This window comes from Acanthopagrus latus, chromosome 13 (assembly GCF_904848185.1).
Source record: "Acanthopagrus latus isolate v.2019 chromosome 13, fAcaLat1.1, whole genome shotgun sequence".
Classification (NCBI taxonomy): domain Eukaryota; kingdom Metazoa; phylum Chordata; class Actinopteri; order Spariformes; family Sparidae; genus Acanthopagrus; species Acanthopagrus latus.
In genome coordinates, this window is record NC_051051.1 from 15,767,863 (window position 1) to 15,786,433 (window position 18,571).

General features: G+C 41.0%; 1 protein-coding gene across 3 annotated transcripts in view; it reads right to left on the bottom strand.

Moving 5' to 3' along the window:
* arhgap32b (Rho GTPase activating protein 32b) overlaps nucleotides 1–18,571 on the bottom strand; it is a 115,417-nt gene that overhangs the window by 63,946 nt on the left and 32,900 nt on the right. For 2 of the 3 annotated variants that reach the window (XM_037120809.1, XM_037120808.1), the window contains exons 2-3: nucleotides 16,498–16,801; nucleotides 4,179–4,284 (exon numbers count right to left, since the gene is read on the bottom strand). In XM_037120809.1, the coding sequence (XP_036976704.1) occupies nucleotides 4,179–4,284; nucleotides 16,498–16,592 (201 nt within the window). In that variant the 5' untranslated portion in view covers nucleotides 16,593–16,801. The remainder of the gene's footprint in view (nucleotides 1–4,178; nucleotides 4,285–16,497; nucleotides 16,802–18,571) is intronic. The other variant, XM_037120807.1, reaches the window with a different exon arrangement.

Below are 18,571 nucleotides of genomic sequence, written 5' to 3' on the forward strand. Positions count from 1 at the left end.
TATAATATAACTAATGTAGACCTTGAGGTGTTGACATAAACTCATCAAATGTGATCTGGGTTGACACAATAACCAGTCTCATCATCAGAGCAATATCTTAGTAGGAGATGTGCATTTGGATATCACTTGTGAAACTGCATTTCCAAAGAGGGGTGCAGTGATAATAGTTTCAAGGCAGAATATGGTATGAAAATGGATGGTCATCATACCTTGTACATTTGCCGACATATGCTGTTGAATTCTACTGTAGTACTGTCATTAAACAAAATGATATTGTAGTTTATGTCAAGGTATATGTCTGTCAGGACAAACATTTTGCTAAAATGAATGTGAAACATTTGTTCGACCTTTCGGGTTTCATTCCATTAAAGCCCACTCTAACTGATTCAAATAATCATAATAATCCTCTAATACTATTTACCCAGAAACTGTAATATTTTCTGAGATGGTTATTGTCTCACACCGTTTCAACCCTATGGTCTTATTCATTTAATTTCTCCTTTATCCTCCTCCCTCTCATTCATCTGGATGAAGCAAATCTGCTGTGGCAGAGGTGGGTACCAACACAGGGCTCCAACAGAAAAGTTGAACCAGGCTCAACCTGGCTTGATGACATCAGGGAGATCACATCTGGTCAAGGCCCTGCATTGATCTAATAAATGCATATAACATATAGTCTTTTAAGATTATGTTTCAACATATTCAACTCTGTTTAGCCTCGTATGATAACTGACTTGTAAAATCCATCCTTACAATATTTCAACCTTCTGTGTTTTGGCGTCAGATAAACCTTCAAACTCCTGGCTCTTCAGCTGGGATTCCTGGATCAAATTTTATATTCAAACTGATACCTGAGGTGACACACTGCCGCCAATGCAGCCTCTGGCATTTTTTCAAGGCAGGTCTGTTTTTGGTTCCCCTACAAATGCCAGCAGGGGAAGTGCGGGTACAGTATATTCATTATTATTAATTTCTAACATTAATCAGTTTGAGGCCTGACTCGAGGATAGTGTGACAGGTCCACACTGCCACTAATGTCTGGCGCCTCTCGCAACACAAACTTTGTTTGTAGTTTGTTTCTGTTTTTACTGGTACTGATTGTCAAATGCCCTTTCACTAAGTTATAATAGCACATATCCTGTTTGTTAGGTGGCTTATCTCAGAAGTGACCTTGTGCAGTGCAGCTTTGTCCTACATGAGATTTGAAAGCTGTCACTAGTCACATGGAGGAATCAGGACTTTAACAATGATACCTAGCATTGCTTTCAATTACACAGTTACAGCTACGAACATTAGATTGTCCGAATGAAGAGAGAAACTGCAGGCCAGGCATGATAAACATTACATATGCTATAGTTTTGGGCCAAACATCCACTCCACACAGGGCTCCATGAACAATCAGCTGCTCCCCTTGGCTCTAAATATTTCTTATCACAGCCACATGCTTCATTTAGCTTCAATTAGCTTCAATTACAGTGAAAATCAAACACAGCTGTGGTCAACCAAATGTTTACAGAGAACTGGTGAATGTGGCAGATTTTATCATTGTGGAATCTTCAGGTCAGTAACCTGACCACTAGCAGGGTGTGGAAAGCCACCCGGGGGAGATAAAATAACTGAAAATGAAGGTAAAGAAAAAAAGATTAAGATAGGCATGACCCAATTGTAAAGTTTCATGATTTGGATGCTAAGTTATGCGCTAACATAAAATGTTGATGCTTATTTCCCCTTTTGTGCTAGGAAAACAAAGGAATCTTTATCATAAAGTCTGTTTTAAAGTCATTCAGCTCTTCATGACATTATCTGTGATGCACACATATTCAATGTTTTAAACAACCCTTAGAAAACCTTCTTTCACATGAAAAGAAATGAGTTTTGGGAAAAATAACTGCTTCAAAAGCATTTTCAGCCTGCTACATAACTACCAAGTCAATGAGAATACTTTTTCAGTACTAACACTGCCTGACTAGTAATGGTAGGGATGTCACAAGCAAGTACCTCATGGAACAGTTTTGTGCCAACACAAATCTGATGTGACACATCAGATTGTCATGGGCTACTGTTATGGGTGAATGTAATCTTATTTTCAGATGGGCCCAATACCAACAAGGCAAATATGATGATACTGATGTAGTGCCCATACATGAGTGCATCTCCAGATAAAGAGATACAAAAAGCACTGATGGGAAATCAATTTAAAAATCAAACTAAAAAGGATCAGGAGGAAAACTGTATCAAAGATTGCTGGCCAAGTGAAGTCAAGGTGGACTAGAGTTGTGAAACTTTCCTGTATTCAGCTTGCGACTCCACAGCCAGACGGTCAGTGACAGTAAAGGTGGTATGCAGATGAGGACACGGTTTTTAAGACTATACCACCTCTAACTGGACAAGGCTGACAGAGGCGGACAGAGGGACAGCAGCAAAACTTGCAGTGACTTCACAACTTGGAGCTTCTTTAGTATTTTCTGCCAGTAAAACAGCTTGTGTGAGTTTGCGTGTGAAACCAAAATCAGCCACAGCCACATTACAAATGCTTTTCTGGCTGTGTGACTCTGATGTTGTACATTAATGTGAAAGCTTTGAACTTGTTGAAACCGATTCCTCGTCCATGATCGAAATGCTGTAAGTCATGGCAAATCTATAATATTGAAGAAGATTAATTTGTTCATTTGATCATTAAAGTTGAAGGGATTATCGGAGTGTTTTGTGCCTTTGTGCCTTGCTCTCCAGTTGACAAAGAATATCCTTCACAGTTCAACAGGGCATCGGTGTGACAGCTTACACTAAGTTGCTTAGTGCCTATCATCACCTTCATGAACCACCAGAGACATACATAATGCATGCCACTCCAGCACAGAGTCCCTATTGTATCAAATATTGAACAAAGAATAGCGGACATGCAATACTAAAAGCCCCGCCTCTGTGATCAATATTCATTAGCTTTGTGAGATTGTTGTTTCTCTTTCTCTCTGTTGCCCAATCGAAGTGAGCACTAGCGATAGGGCTCCAACCACGCGCCAACCACGGGTGGCTCGGCATGTTACCATGGAGACGGCCTCATTTTCACCGTGCTGTTGATGCAAGAAGCAAGAACCGAACCAAAGATGGGAGGAAAGGAAATAATGAATGATGGTGTCTGGTGAATGGAATCCAGTGTGGAGAGAAATAAACAGATGACACAGAGGAGTACACAGATGGCAGGTAGATGACTACCAATGCAGAGAGTGTGGAAGACGGTATCTTCAGGACACCAACAGTCACCTGCATTAATCATGAATGTGTGATAGAGTTTCAGGAGCAGCGGAGACGCAGTTTGGATAGGAGAGATAGACACAACTAATCAATCCACAGACGCTGATAAGAATGTGACAGGCAGCGAACAGCTGATCAAGTCATCGGTGGATCTGACACATGACACAGACTGCAGTATGAGCTTTTGCTGATTTGAGACAAGAGCGGGACATTGATGATTACACCGGATGTACTCAAAACAGAGACTGTGTCAAGACTGTCAATGTGTGCTTATGCAAAAGAGCAATGGCTGTGTGTGCGTGTGTGAGAGCGAGCCTGCACGTGTGTGTGTGTGTGTGTGTGTGTGCTTGCGTAAAGACCACTTAATTTGGACGGCTTGTCCAATTGGGGATTAAAACTGTCCAGGAATCTCCAGGAAATGGATGAAAGTCTATGTAAAATACCAAAGTCTGACACAAATCAACATGTGCATCTGTGTGTGTGTCAGCTCTGGAGAAAGCTTTGGCTACACCAATTCTCATTCTGGTTGAGGGGAAAAAATGGCAATCTTAAAACCAATCACAATCGTCTTGGGCGGCACTTTACATGGGGTGCAGCTGTGGTGCCACAGCAAAATAGTCTCTGGGGAAACTTGGTTTGCGTTGATTTCATTAAAATGGCTCAATCACTGAAAAAGAAAAAAAGGTAACAGCTGCTAGCTTGTTTACATTAGTGCCATAAGTGAACAGGTTAGTGCAAAAGTAAAATGGCAATTTCAGCATGTAGGTTGCTAGCTTGGAGATTGTCATTGGGTCACATAGTCATAGTTGGGTCAGTTTGAAAACAGTCCAAGCAGATAGCGGTAGGAAGAGGACATAGAACAGAATAGGCTCCCAATGATAGGATTCATACCGAGAATCTTCAAATTGATAAGTCCAACTACTCACCATGGCACTGATGGTCTCCTCCCAGTCAGGTCTCTCTCTGGGATGAATGTGAGCCAGCTCAGGCACAATATCGTCGTCCTCCAGGTGACGTCCAGGCCTCAGGCCCCTACAGCCAACACAAACACACGAAGTTCACTCAGATTATATTTGGCTTTAGTGATTCAACTAACATTTATTTCATTATTGATTTATCTGGTGATTCATTGATTCATTGTTTACTCTATAAAAGAGTTTTCAAAAAAAAAAGAAAAAGTAACTGTTAATGAAAGGAAAGGAAAGAAATGGAAAGGAAAGGAAAGGAAAGGAAAGGGGATATTGGACAATGAGTTAGCTTTTTCCTCTTAGAACAACTTCAAGTTGGTGAGACATCTCTCAACAGACTTCTCATCAGCTGCCTGTCTGAGACTGACGTTGTTTCCTGAGAGGCTGACAAAAGCCAAGGACAGGGAGGGAAATAAAGAAATTGAAAGAGTAAAAGTCCTGTGTTTTCAGAGAGATGGAACAATCTGCAGCAGCTGCAGGATGACAGCATCTAGCAAACAATGAATCAATGTCTCTGCACTGAGATAATTGGACTTAAGGGTCGGAAACTCTGAGTTAAGATGCAGGGAGGTAAAGGTTAGTAATAGCCAATTCTATACATGCCCCACTCTCCGAAATCCTCCTCCACTACTACTCACTGATCATATTTCATCATTAGTCAAATTATGCAACTTTTTCTCAACAAAACTACATCAAGCCTTTATACTCTGAGATTCAAAGAGCCTGACCTATGGATACAACAAGGAGGTTTTTGTAAAAGCCTGACTGTAGTGCTAGCAGAGCCTACTGACAGCTTAATGGCTTGTTATTGTTTAAAATCAATAGAAAAAAAGGAAATTAACTTGATTAGATCCACAAAAAAAAATCTCTCTATAAAAGCAAGAAATCTCTGTGTGTGTGTCTGTCTGTATGTGTGCCTCAAAGATCTCTGCAGATCAGGATCAGACTGATCTGAGAGTTTCAACATGGCTGCTGTGTGGTTTAAGGGTGTGCAACGTCGCATTTGTTTGGGCTACAATGATACCGTTAATAAATGATTTAATAAATGCTTTACGAACTCCGCCAGCATTGTCAACCATAGTCACCATAGTCACATGCGCACCAGAGCCAATCACTGCACACCGTAGCCACGTGCGCACCAGAGCCAATCACTGCAGAGCTCAAGCCCACGACATACCTTAAGAAACAAGTGGATTCATACCTGTAGCGGCGCGAGCTGGACCGGGATTTTGCCGGCGGTTCGATCCCGTTCTGTGCATCTAAACTGACTGTTGTGGATTAATGAGACTAAACAAGTCCAGACCGAGTCTGCTCCAGTCTGAGAAGATCAGGATATGCGAGGACAACAAAGTGGAATCGGAATCTGTGGATGTTCGTGTGTAGCTAGCTGCTAGCCCACCCACACTATAGACATCCCACCCACATGTACGCACCGCCACGTCCAAAACCGGACTTAGGGTAAATAAGCTCCGCCACGCTGTTCGCGAACATTGCCGTCACGTTTGCTTTGTGTCGGGTGCAGGAAGAAATGGTAGAAACGGGCTTTTGTATCAAAAGTATCCACAAGCAGCAAGTTTGGTTGCTGAGGAACAGGGGAAGTTCTGAGAGGGACGCCAGCGGTGATACAGACGACGACAGAGATGGCAAGTTTTGAGAGCTGAGAGATTTGTGACATATAGCGTGTTTGGAATGTATAGTTATAATGTTATATAGTGTTTAGTGTAGCGTGTTAAGTGTGTAGTGTAGTCGTTTTTGTGTTTTGAGTCAAATCAAGGAGGAGACTGCTGAATGTGGAACAGGCAGGAATGAAATGAGGAGCCCTGAGCTAACACTGCACGGGCTGTCTCTACTTCAGTAACAACAGGAGTTGAGCTTTTAACTCACAGTTTTATAACCTGTCAACTACATGATGCTAGCTGATGTTAGCGTCAAGGGCTAGAGTAGTTAACCCCTGGCAACACTGTTGTGAAAGTAATGACATACGTGGCTGTCCAGATTTTGAATCTTAGATATCAAACACGGTATTCACCAGGATGGCCTCAATGAATCTGAAGCAGTTCAGGGAGGTTCAAGACTGGATCTGTACTCCCCTCACATTAACAGATAATCTGGGTGGAGCTTGGTCGGTTTCTCCTCTGATTTGCCTGGGTTTAGTCAGCCCGATACTCCTGTATTCTCTGCCCGGCCTTAGACAATAAACACATTGATACATTCTGTGTACATCCAAGATTAACATACTGCAGGAATTCAATAAAATTGTGGAAAATAAAAATCCAATCACATAGTCTGAACATACTGTTCCTTCCAACTGGGCCAAATCATGAACAAGGTACTGAACACACACACACACACACAGTCCCAGTGGACCTTGTTTAAGCCAGTGAGGCTGAAAAAGATCTCCAACATTCTTTCGAAATGGCTCAGACACTTAACAGCTTTGGGATGTACAGGTCAGTAACATAGCCTTGATAAGAAATTACTCAGCAAGAGGTCAGAGAGAAAATCAGAGAGGGTAAACCAGGAATGTAGCGGGTGATAAACACTCATTAATATGAAATATAAATAAATAAACAAATCAAAAACAAACAAAAAGGTGAAATCCAGACAGACTCAACATGATAATCCAATCAAACACTCCTCCCCGTTGGTTTGAATAGCGGCTTTGAAACATTCAGTAACCAAGTTTTAGTTAGTGAAAACTATTATCTCTCGATGCAACTTCACAATTCAAATTGTGATGGAATTGACACCTCTGCGGCAGGTTGTAGTTATTAAAGCCGACTGAATTGGATGACCAGAAAAACCAAAGGTGTTCAGTTGCATTCATCACACTCGCAGTCTGTATTACATAGAGGTGGAGATGAATTTCAAGCTCTTGGCCTGGTGGTTGTTTTTTGCATGCCTGCCAATTACCAACACAGCCAATGACCTTAGTTAACAAACAGGCTACTGATTAAGTGGCAGAAGTGAGCAAAGCTACCCAGCAAAATAGCAGGGTTGCAAGATTTTTTGATACAAACTTAATTACAAATGAGATTTAAACACACATATGTCATTTCTGCTTCTATTGGTCTATCAAACAAAACAATGAACATGAAAGACACAGTTTGATAACACTGTGAAGTAGCGTGGGATCCTGGGAGGAGCTGTGGCCATTGTTAAACCACCATCATTGCTAGCGAAAATCTATCAGCTGAGACTCAGGCAGAAATGCAAGTTTTATGTTTTGTTAAGTCTCTCACAAATACAAGTCTATGTTGTTAGTTGTTCATCTCAAAGCCTGAGAAAGTTGTCATCTTCAGCGATGTAGATTCTCTCTCATGTGGAGTCAAGTGATAAGAAATAAGTTAGGAGAAGTCTTCCAGAATTTCTGGGCCACTGACTGACATCCCACAGCCACAATGACTCTAATGACATGCTTTAAGCACCACTTACCAGGGAAGGCTTGAGACCTAGTGACACAGTGTGAAGCGCTTTCAGATGCCAGAGATAAAGGCCAAGCTTCACTCACCAAGTATCACCTTCTCTGTTCAGAAGGGCTGTGCACTCTCGGCATTCCCAGCATTCCTCGGTTAGGAGACATACAAGGAGAAAGGAACTACTGCACCTGCTCCGAACACTCTTGATAACACAGCAGCATGAAAACCTTACTTTAACCTCATGGTGAGCAGCACTTTGCCTGCTTTCCACCCACCCTTCCCCTTTCTAGATAAAGAGAAACTGACGGAGGAGGAAGAAGGATGTTTTTATGATGCTTTTACAATATTTATCTTTTCTATCATATTATGTGATGCCATGTGTGGTCGTTGATGTTTTTTTTTTTTTTTTGGATATTCTTTTATGCTTTTTGTGCAAAGCAAGTTCCCCTAAGGGCAATAAAGGTTTCATTTATTCATTCAAAGAGGACTTCCTAAGCTCCTAGCCTGCTGAGTCAAATGTTTCTCTTTCCCACCCTGTTAGAAACAATGGAGATATCCTTTCGTTTAATAAAATGCTTCAACTCGACTATTCTCCATATATTTCCAACAGCCTCTACATATTGTGCAAAAAAAGCAGCGGCGGCTCCATTTTACTGAGAAAAAGGAATGCCGTGAATTTCTTTTTGCGTGTATCCTCAGCCACCACTTTCTCGTGTCTCTGAGACTAACCCACCTCGCCACTGAATGCCTGACTCAACATATGCTCAGCCTCAAACAGAAATCATGTGGGTTTTATGCACCAATATTCCAGCAGCTGCCACAGCCAGTTAAGCGCAGGACTTTTCTCACAGATACCGACATATACATTCGAAAGCTGCCACAGGAAGCGCTGCCGTCACAGAAGCGCTACGGCAGAATGCTTTGGAGCAGTGTCACAGTAAGCAACTTGATCACAACTTGAAAAGAAATTGCTACAACACGGCAGCAAGGGGCAAGAAACAAAAGCACAAATGTGACAGAACTATTTTTAGCTATTAAAATTGTCACTTTTCGTATGGCAATAACTTTCTAGCAATTATGCTAATAATTGTAGAAGTTTACAATTTCGCCAATTTGTCAGACTTCTAATGAAACAGCTGGGTTGTGCAGTTACATACCTATGTAGACGTTAGTGATTATCAGCCATCAGTGAAATGGAATCATGATGATGTGATAACATTTTGTAAGAGCGAAGAGTTTTGTCTAAAATAATGATTTAAAGCAAACTGTCATGAAACAGTTTTGACTGCTGTGACAAAAACCAAAAACATTCTGTGACTGTACGCTAAATGTGAAGCTTAAGCCAGTCGGCAGTTCTTCACAGGAAAAAGACTAGAAACACAGAAGCAGTTAGCCTAGCGTTGTCCAAAGATAAGGAAGAAAAACACAAACCTCTGCAGCTCACCAATGAATATATTATAGCTACCTTGTGAGAAATTGTTTGAGCACATGAGCCGCTGTAAAACCTGGGACTGTCATCTGAAACATTTTTGGTTTTTGAATGAATTAAACAACTGGAGGTATAATGTGTTGATTACTGAGTGTATGCAGAGCCTTACTAGCTGTTTAACCCCGCTTCCATTTTTTCTGCCAGGCTAAGATAAACTTATTGGCTGTGGATTGTAGCTTTATGTGTCGTGTAAAAATACGGGATGGATTTAATCTTCTTACCAGCTCTCAGGAAGTTATTATTCATTTAAATCTGAAATGGGTATGTTGTTTGAAGTTCTCCTGAATACGCCTTAGAAATAACTTCTCCTCCACATTCCTTCCAAATTACTTGTTTCCCATGATCATTTGGAAGGTTGATCTTGTGTGTGTCCCTAAGAGAGCTTGTTGCAGCTCTTCTGCACAAACTGAAATGCCCATCAATGAGTGGAGGAGATGATTATTGTTTATTTGACTCATCACTTAGTCTCCTACATATATCTGTATAGAGGTGTGCAAAGATCACTTTCCTGGTATGACTGAATGAGATTACATTACATGTTACAAACTTAATACAATGAACATTAATCCAGTATACTGTATATTGATTTCAGTGACCAGTCCTGTCTAAATAAACCTGCAGAGCTCCTTTTTTTAATCACTTTGCAGGTTGATAATGGACTCATGGATGTGTGTTGGTGACAGATCAAAAAATCAGTCTAAAATGGACGCTGACAGCAAAACTTAAAATATTGTTTATTCTACTCAAAATGACAGTACATCATGTTAGAAACTTTTATTTGTAACTGACAACCAGTTCAAACGTAACAAAACAGCACAAATCTATTTAGGAGGCAAGAAATGAATAAAATCAGCCAAACTAAGGCAACAAGTACTGCCAGTTTGGGTGGCTGTGATCAATGTTTATAAGAGCAACTCTTAAGAGCATTGCATGTTTTCTGTACTGGACTGAACACACGTGGAGACATGCCACTTTTAGAACTGCCAATAATACCCTCCAGAGAATATTATGGCACTGGTCGCATGAAAGAGATATCTGCTGAGTGCTGACTAAAGGCTGAGGGGAGTGGAGTGCCTCATGTTCGGTTCTACAAGAATGAAACAGTGCTTTGGTTTAACTGCATTTTTTCCCAGTCGATCGTTTATCCAAAAGGAATGAACTTCTAAATGACACTCTCACTCTTTGAACTGGCTGTCCGAAGAATGAAGCTATTCAAATTTTGAAATGTGATTCTGCTAAAGTAAAGCATCAGTGATGAATCAGGCGTTTATATGTTATATATAGTGGCGACTGTTCGCCTCTGTGCTCATCACAGAAGAATTCACACCTTTTTTGAGCAGCAAAATGTTGTAAATATGTTTCATCATCCTGAGTTTTGACATTTTGGTTTGTTTTGACAGAAATGATCTTGATCAGTGTTGATTAATAAAGGTGTGACATGTTTTCTTTTTTTTTTTTTTTAATTCTGTTTTAGCAAACAAATTGTTCCTGAGTTCACACAGCTGATCCCATTTTACTGATTTAATAATAGGGTTTCATAACACTTGTTTCATGATTTATCAATGATTCTTGCCTCATAGTATGTTTAACTAGATATAATATTTGCCTTGAAACAAGAAGAGAACAAGATAAACAAGAACAACATCAAGCTATCCAATATTATAAGACCGACATGGAAACTTGTTTTAGGTTGCTGCTGTAGTGTAACAAGTTTCAACTCACTGCCTCTGGCTGAAAGCTACGACAGCAAAATCTGTGAGGGTGAAACTAAAGCTTGGCTTCGAGCTTGTTAATGAGATTCAACGAATGACAGGGAATGTCTTTGTTAACCTGGAGAACAGCAGGGAAGTGGAAGGAACAGGGTTTCTGCAGCATTCACCAAGTTACATTTAAGACTTTTTAAAGACCTTTAAAATACAAGAAACGCCATTAATACTTGTTTAACGATCATACCAGCCAAGGTATGAAAGTATAACCACGAGGAAGCTTATGGCCTAGAATCCTTCATTTTAAAATGTTTTTGTACTTACCAGCTGTGTACAATTCTTAATGATACAGTCTAAATCAATGTGAAGCAGACCCAGATAACATTCAGAAAACGGTTTGATAGATAATAAGGAATAAGGAGATTAAGGAAAAAAGACAATTTATTAATCCAAGTTTATGGACATTTTTGTTCAAACTGGCGGTTGAGCTGGTGAGCTTCTTAGCTATTTTAGCAAGGAGTGGAGGTTTTGGCGGCGTTTCAGTAAGCACCATAAGACCTGTGCTACCGTCACAACAATCACACTTTTAGATTACGGGTCCACAGACCACTTCTGAAACTTTTTTACATTCATTTTGACTTTTTAATACTCCCCAGAGCTTGGAGGGTTTCACTGTCTGAAATATATTTCTTTGCTGCTTCATGACCTAGAAGTAGGGAGGCAGTATACACTCCTTCCCTTGTCTACATTGGCTGTGCAGGACAACCAGAAGCACAACAGCAGCACCCCTTTCGTGTCTACACTGGAGCGGTTTGGTCAGTACAGCTGTTCACCCAGAAGTTAGACAGCGCTTACAGCCCAAAAACAATCATGTAGCTATGTGTGTAAGTGAAAACAAAAAAGATTTGAAGCATAAAAAACAGATGCCTGAGGTTGCAGAGGTTATATGGTAAAAACAAAACAATATGTTGCAGGGATAGATGGCTTTTCTGGTCAAAGCATTCTCTTCTTAAAAACAAATACATATTTTTTTTTTACTGATGAGTAGCAATAACCATTTTTAGCCATGGCATAAAAACTTGGAGAGAAAAAGACAAAAAGTCTAAAATTGATGTAATTCCACAAGATGCAATTCTACGATAAATTTACCGTTAATTCACTATAGCTAATTAGTTGGAATGATGACATGAAGCAAAATTATTTTCAGTGACTACAAACTCAGATTGAGTAGGTGATGGCATGCACCTTTAAAATCAGTTTACCATCTGTCAATAAACACGGAGAAGATGAAGACATTATTATCTGTATCGGCTCAAAAAAAAACAATCATCTATATTAGGACCTGCTAATGAATACCGAATCTGCCAGTTAAATTAAAAAACTAATCATACATTGTTTTAATCTGATAACCTAAAATCTGATAATAAACTGAGACCGACAGGATTTATGGTTAAGAAGAAGACTGTCCTGTCAGTCTGTGAAAGTTAGCTAAAGCAGCTACAGAGCAGAACTGTCAAAAGTTAGCATTTGGGCCCATGAGCCTGATATCAACATCAATAAATGTGACTTGTTTATTTGCCAACTCACAAAAACTGGTTTAATATGTTGCTGTTGATTATATTGTAATGTTATTAATTTCTGGCATACCAAAAATGTCAAATCTTAATAAATGTGAGCTGAACATAGATCAAGTTTACACAGAAGTTTTACACTTCTCCCTGGTTAAAATGGTGAAAACCCTAGAAGGTCCTAAACAACAAGAAAAAACAAAATGTTTGATACATTCATATCTTGTACAGAAACTAATCACAATTTAAACACTACTACTCATATAGCAATTACATATTTGCTTCCATTTGTTTAATCCTGCTATAAACCTATGAGGCACCAGGTTGAAACAGTTGAGTAAATAAGAAATGACTCATCAGAGTACAGAGTTTACCTGAGTTCGTTCTAGCCTGTCCTAAGCAAATAATCAAAAGTCAAATATATTGTGTACCCTGCGCACGTTTCATTTCACCGTGATGGAAAAGCCTTGGAAAGCAACAAGCAGGAAAAAAAAAACAGGGAGGAACTATTAGTAGGCAGTGCACGAGATTTCAACCTTATGCGTGTTCTGGATCTCGTCCACTGGCTGGAAGTCTCTCCAGTCAGCCAGCAGTTTAAGATCCCGTCCCACTGAGGCAGTTTATCTGTCCTGCATATGGCACCGCAGACGAGACAGGAGTCAATTGTCTATCTGTTCTTGTTTCTTTTAGGCTATCCAGATATTTGCACCAGTCACTTCATGAATTGTATTGTCCTACAAGGGGGGGGGGATTGCCCAAGCAATCTGATCTGGTATACTGTGATGTTCCGCTTGTACTTACAATCAGCTCAGCAAGCCATCCATCCATGCTAAACTGACATATACCGTGATGTCTCCATAAATATTACTCTGCTGTTGATACAAATTTATAGAAACGGCTCAACACTTCCATGGTCACTGACCATAATGGTTATTTTTCCCTCAGCAGAACTCAGGCGTGGATTTAATAGACAGCTGTGTTGGTAACTGTTCACTGAATAGCAGCATGGCTGTTGTGCAGCATTGATTACTAAAACAACACGGAGGAGTGGTATGAGAACAACCTACATGCTCACATGCTCTTCATACTTAGTTCTGTACTAAGTTCTGCTTTTGCAAGTTTTTGTTAGTATTCAACATATTACAGGGTTGAATTTATCAGTCCTTTCTGATGCTTTAGTTAAAAAATTCAATTTCAAAAACTGAATGAGCTGCAGCTCCAAATGCAGATATAGTTAACTGTGCTAAATGTACATGCCTGAAACAAATATAAATTTGGCCTTGCTTACTCCAAAATGAAAAATGATCTACTCATTACAGGATCTTATGAGTACAATGAGCAACACTCCAATGTGTGGAGTGACAATAAGGAAAATGCTGTTTAAAATCCTCATCTAATTTTACAATAAATGCAACATAGCCAAGCTTTCATATTGTTGCAAGTGAGATTTCCATGTCTTGTTTGATTACCGGACAGGTACTAAACAAATATTGTGACAGAAATATAAATGCTCAATCCACCGAGAAATGCACACAGCCGGTATTCAGGTCATTAAACGTGTCGTCAGGACATCCGTATGTGATGAAGTCTCAACTAGGGATGTCAGTTTTTTAATGTTGAATTTGGAATATCCAACTAAATGTGAATAAAACCCTGAAGACGTCACTATGGTGTCAACAGGGTTATTTTCATTAAGTTGACAAAGCTCGTCCGGAGTCACAGACTGTGTTAGACAACAGCTTGGACATGCCAACCAAGTTGAGAGCAGAGGAGCTTGCTAAGGCTTGTAAGATGGCTGATATAAATATGGCAAAATCTGAAAAAACTACCTAAAGTCCAACATAAAGAAGAAAAAAAAAATAACACAACTTACTTTTGTTTATTTACTAAAAGCATCAACTCCCTTCTGTTAAATTGGCTGTCTGTACAAGCACATGGTATACTACAACAATTGCAGCCTGTGCAAACCTTTAATTAGCAGCTATGTCATTGGTTAAGCTACTGATTCAGGAAAGCTTGGTTGCTGGCGAGGGTCTCCTCTGCACAGCACTGCTCCATTGTCAACTTTTCTGTCTGACTGGATAAGGGAACCGCAAACAGTATAGAGTTTTACAGCATTTTCATTCTCTTTCTCTACATCACCTCCTGGGGGCCTTGTGTCAACAATCTGCCCTGTTTCATCCTGGCTGCTGAGTCTCTGATCCCCCTCCTGTCCACCAGGATTCACTGGATAACTTTTATAATGCACTTGCCCTGGCCAAACGCCCTCCCTGTTGTATCTGATAAAAGACATGACATGCAACAGACTGAGCACACACTCACCTCCACTTACATATACTGTGAATGACATGATCTATGAGCTATTGAACAGAACTGACAAATATTTTTCATTTTCCTCTCCTCTTCTTTACAGTAGATTTTTTTTCTTCTCACTGTCTCTTTTTATTCCCTTCTTTTCACTCACTCACTCTCAGTAGTAATGTTGGACCGCTGTCTAATGTATGCTAAGCTGCTGCTGCCATGGTAACCTCGGCGCAGGATTTAGACCCAGTTCAGGACTGGAGGGGCGGTGTGCGTGGAGTAGGTGGAGGGGCTGAGCAGCCTTAACTGTAATCCCCCACCCCACCCACTGTTCAAAAAGGGTAATATAGCGTAGCACACATTTGCAAAAACACAGACAGATGTACACAACTGTCTAGCAACAGACATACTATCTCACACACACACACACACACACAAACCACTAATCCATGAGTAGGAGCAAACCTACATCATGCTGCAGTAGCAAGACTGTTCGGGAGAGTATCTTTTGGCTACCTGGGTGGATGGCATTGGGCACATTTGTACATGTAGATATTTCTTAGAAGGCTGGTTAAGTCAGAATGTGAGTGGTGACTAACAGAAATAGTAAGGAAATGACAGCCAAATGAGTCACAGCCTAAATTTCCATCTCTGATTGTACAACGTGTCAAAGGAGATCCCCAGGAGGTGTTGGGAGATTAGTTATCCCTTATTGGCAGAGAACGTAACAACTGTAAGGTAGAAGAGATAAGTGATACCCCAACAGCACCTGAGAGATGATGAGAGAGCTCGCCGTGCACGAAGAAACACGGTGAGGAACCCCTAACAACAAAGATTAATGGCTGTTTGTTGTGTGCGGGCGTTTATCGCTTGCCCGTGTGACAGCAATGTTTGCCCTAAAACACCCCTGTGAAGCATGTGTGCAGGATACAAGAATGTGTTGTTTGTGAATGTCTATGCTTGAGGGTGTGTGTGTGTGATGACAGTACACAGGCATGTGGGTGTACAGCTGTAGCGATGACGTAACTGGCTGAAAGCTGATACACTCGGCCCCTCAGTGGAGCCATTGGTCGTTGGAGGCGGGAATCGACTGGGTCTGTCACTGAAGGAAATCTGAATGAAGGGTTTCCAGCGGTGATGGTTAGTGATGGCTGTCGCCCAGTTGCTATGGGCTGATGGGCTGAGGGTGTGGGTTAAACAGGGGGTGGGGTGGTGACTGTGCAAACTCACCCTATCGGCTCAGCTACAGCGCTCAGGCACGTCTACCGATGCCTCCCCCTCCTCCCCTGCATGCGCATACCCTGCTGTCATTTCTCCTTGAGGCATTGAGGAAGCCAAGTAACACCCCCTTTCTATAATCAACACACACTCCAGCACATGCACTTACACACATGCACACTCAACACCGGCACTGCTGCAAGCACAAACCAGATACTCCAGCTGTCAAATCCTGAGCATTTGCCTCACATACAGTAAGAGCGATGATACAGAGGAAGACACACATGCACAGAGAGGAGAAAGACAGACACACACATTTATACACTCATTCATCACACAACCTCCATGCCTCCTATTTATGGCAATAAACAACAAACTGGCATGCTTAACAGACCTCAACCGAAGGTGTGGTCACACACACACACACACACACACACACACACACACACACACACACACGCACACACACACACACACTCACTCACTCTTCCTCCCCTCTTTACTCTAATGCAGAATGGGGCAGTGCAGTGTAGTGTCTTCCCGAGGGTGTGCGGCAGCCTCGTCCTGTGCTCTTACCTGTCCAGGATGTCATGGCTGGACGTGGCTGTGGCTCCCAGCAGTCCTAGTGCTGCACTCCCCACCGCTGCGGCAGCCCCGCTGCCTGCCTCCATGATACTGACTCACTGCAATGAGCAGCCTGCCAGAGAGGCGGAGAGGGAGGGGAGGGGGAGGGAGAGGGAGGGAGGATGTGAAGAGGTAGATCAGGAGGGAGAAAGACGAACGATATAAAAGAAATCACATGTGGAGGCAAGAGGGAGGATGACAGGGGAGAAAGCAAAGGGAGAGAGGAATGTGGGGAGTAATGAGAGAGGAGAAAAGACTGCGAAAAAGATGAGTGGTGAAAAGAGAAAAGAGGAAAATGAGCGGGAAGATTGGCATGAGAGTAGGATGAGAGAACAGGGAAGGGTGGGGGGGAGAGAAAAAAAAAATCATTAATTGTCTGTGTAGTCTGTAGATCAAACAAGTCGTGCTGATGGAGCTTTGCAGAGCAGGATTTCACCTCGGTGTTAACACATGGAGATTCTGGCACACACATTCCAGTGTGAATCAACAGTCAAACAGCAGCACTGGCTGCCCTGCTGTCCTTCCGCTGACTGTGCTCACTGAGGTCTCTATCCTCGACCCAGAGCATCAATGGATAAATCCAGCGAATCAATTTTTTAAATAAAATGCAACAGCAGTGCGTCCAGACATTCATCGATGAACCAACAGCTTTCACACACAAAGAGGAGCTCAACGCTGGTTTCAAATTCATCGGATTTCCAATCTTAACTTACTGCAAATAAGTGTAACATGAATAAACACAACACACTCCTACACATCCTCCAACAAAAGCCGGTTTATGCAATAGAAAACTTCCTTCAAGATTTCTGCAGACACAACAGACTTTGGAACGCTCTGACAAACATAAGGCACTATGTTTCCCACAGGTTCAAGTCAGCAAATCGAAGTTATCCTCGCAGTGAGCTTGTGAGCCATTACTATGTCTCTAAAAGCAAGTTCATTTTTTTTGTCAACAAAACTTATACAGTATGGTGAGATATGACGCAAGTATTGAGAACACTGTATTCATTTTATCACAGTGCTTTTTAACTGTATCCTTTGATACAGGAAAAAAAACAACATGGCAGGCAAATGCAGTGATATCTATCGCAGACAAGATGATGAGAAGGAAAAGATTTGAAGAGTGATTGCATCAGCATGTACTGTAACCCAGTATTTCACATATGTCAGAAAATCATGGAGACTCCCTAATAACAATTTTACTGAAGCCCAGAGTGATAATCTCATACAATACTTATGACAACCTAAGAAGCCAAAACAATGGTATTTGTGGCATTGATGCTTGAAAAATTAATCAGAAAAAACTAAATCTGCACCAAGTTTCAGAAATGATACATCGACTAATGGTTTCAGCTCTAAAGTTCACATTTATCTACAGAAAAATAAACATTTTCCAGCCATTTAGGAGATTTTCCTCCCAAACTTGGTTTTCAATCAGCTAAATGTACAGTTCTCAGAAAAAAGCAAAGTTCAAATCAATATCTACTCCGATGCCGATGAAAAGTCAGGTGAAGTTCCGTGGTCTATAAAACATTTCTGAAGCCTCAGAGCAAAACAGTGTTGCAGTGTTCGCCTAAATAACTGAAGTAACTGGGGACTTTTTAAAAAAAAATGTAATGAAAAACTGAAAGAATATATATAAAATGGCACAGCTTTTTCGGCTTAGTCAGTTTCTAGAAGCCTCAATGTCCCACATTGATTTAAATAGTTGTTATTTACTCCCTTTTTAAGTAAAAATCTTCACTGTAGCCGCTAAGAAAGAAAAGTTAGCGATCAATCACTTTAGAAAATTGGGGCTTCAAGAGAGGTTGATTACACCAACGAGCTAAATTGAGTCCCATTTTATGGGTCATATTTTTGCCCAGCTAACTCAGTTGTTTAGGAGAATGCTGTAATGCTGTTTTGCTGAAATGTTTTGTGGATTACTAAATGTCCCCCTTCAGCTTAGGGGTGAGTGGATGATGACCGAATTTTCAAATTAGGGTAAATTTATCTTTAATCAACTAATGGTTTCAGCTTTCAAGTG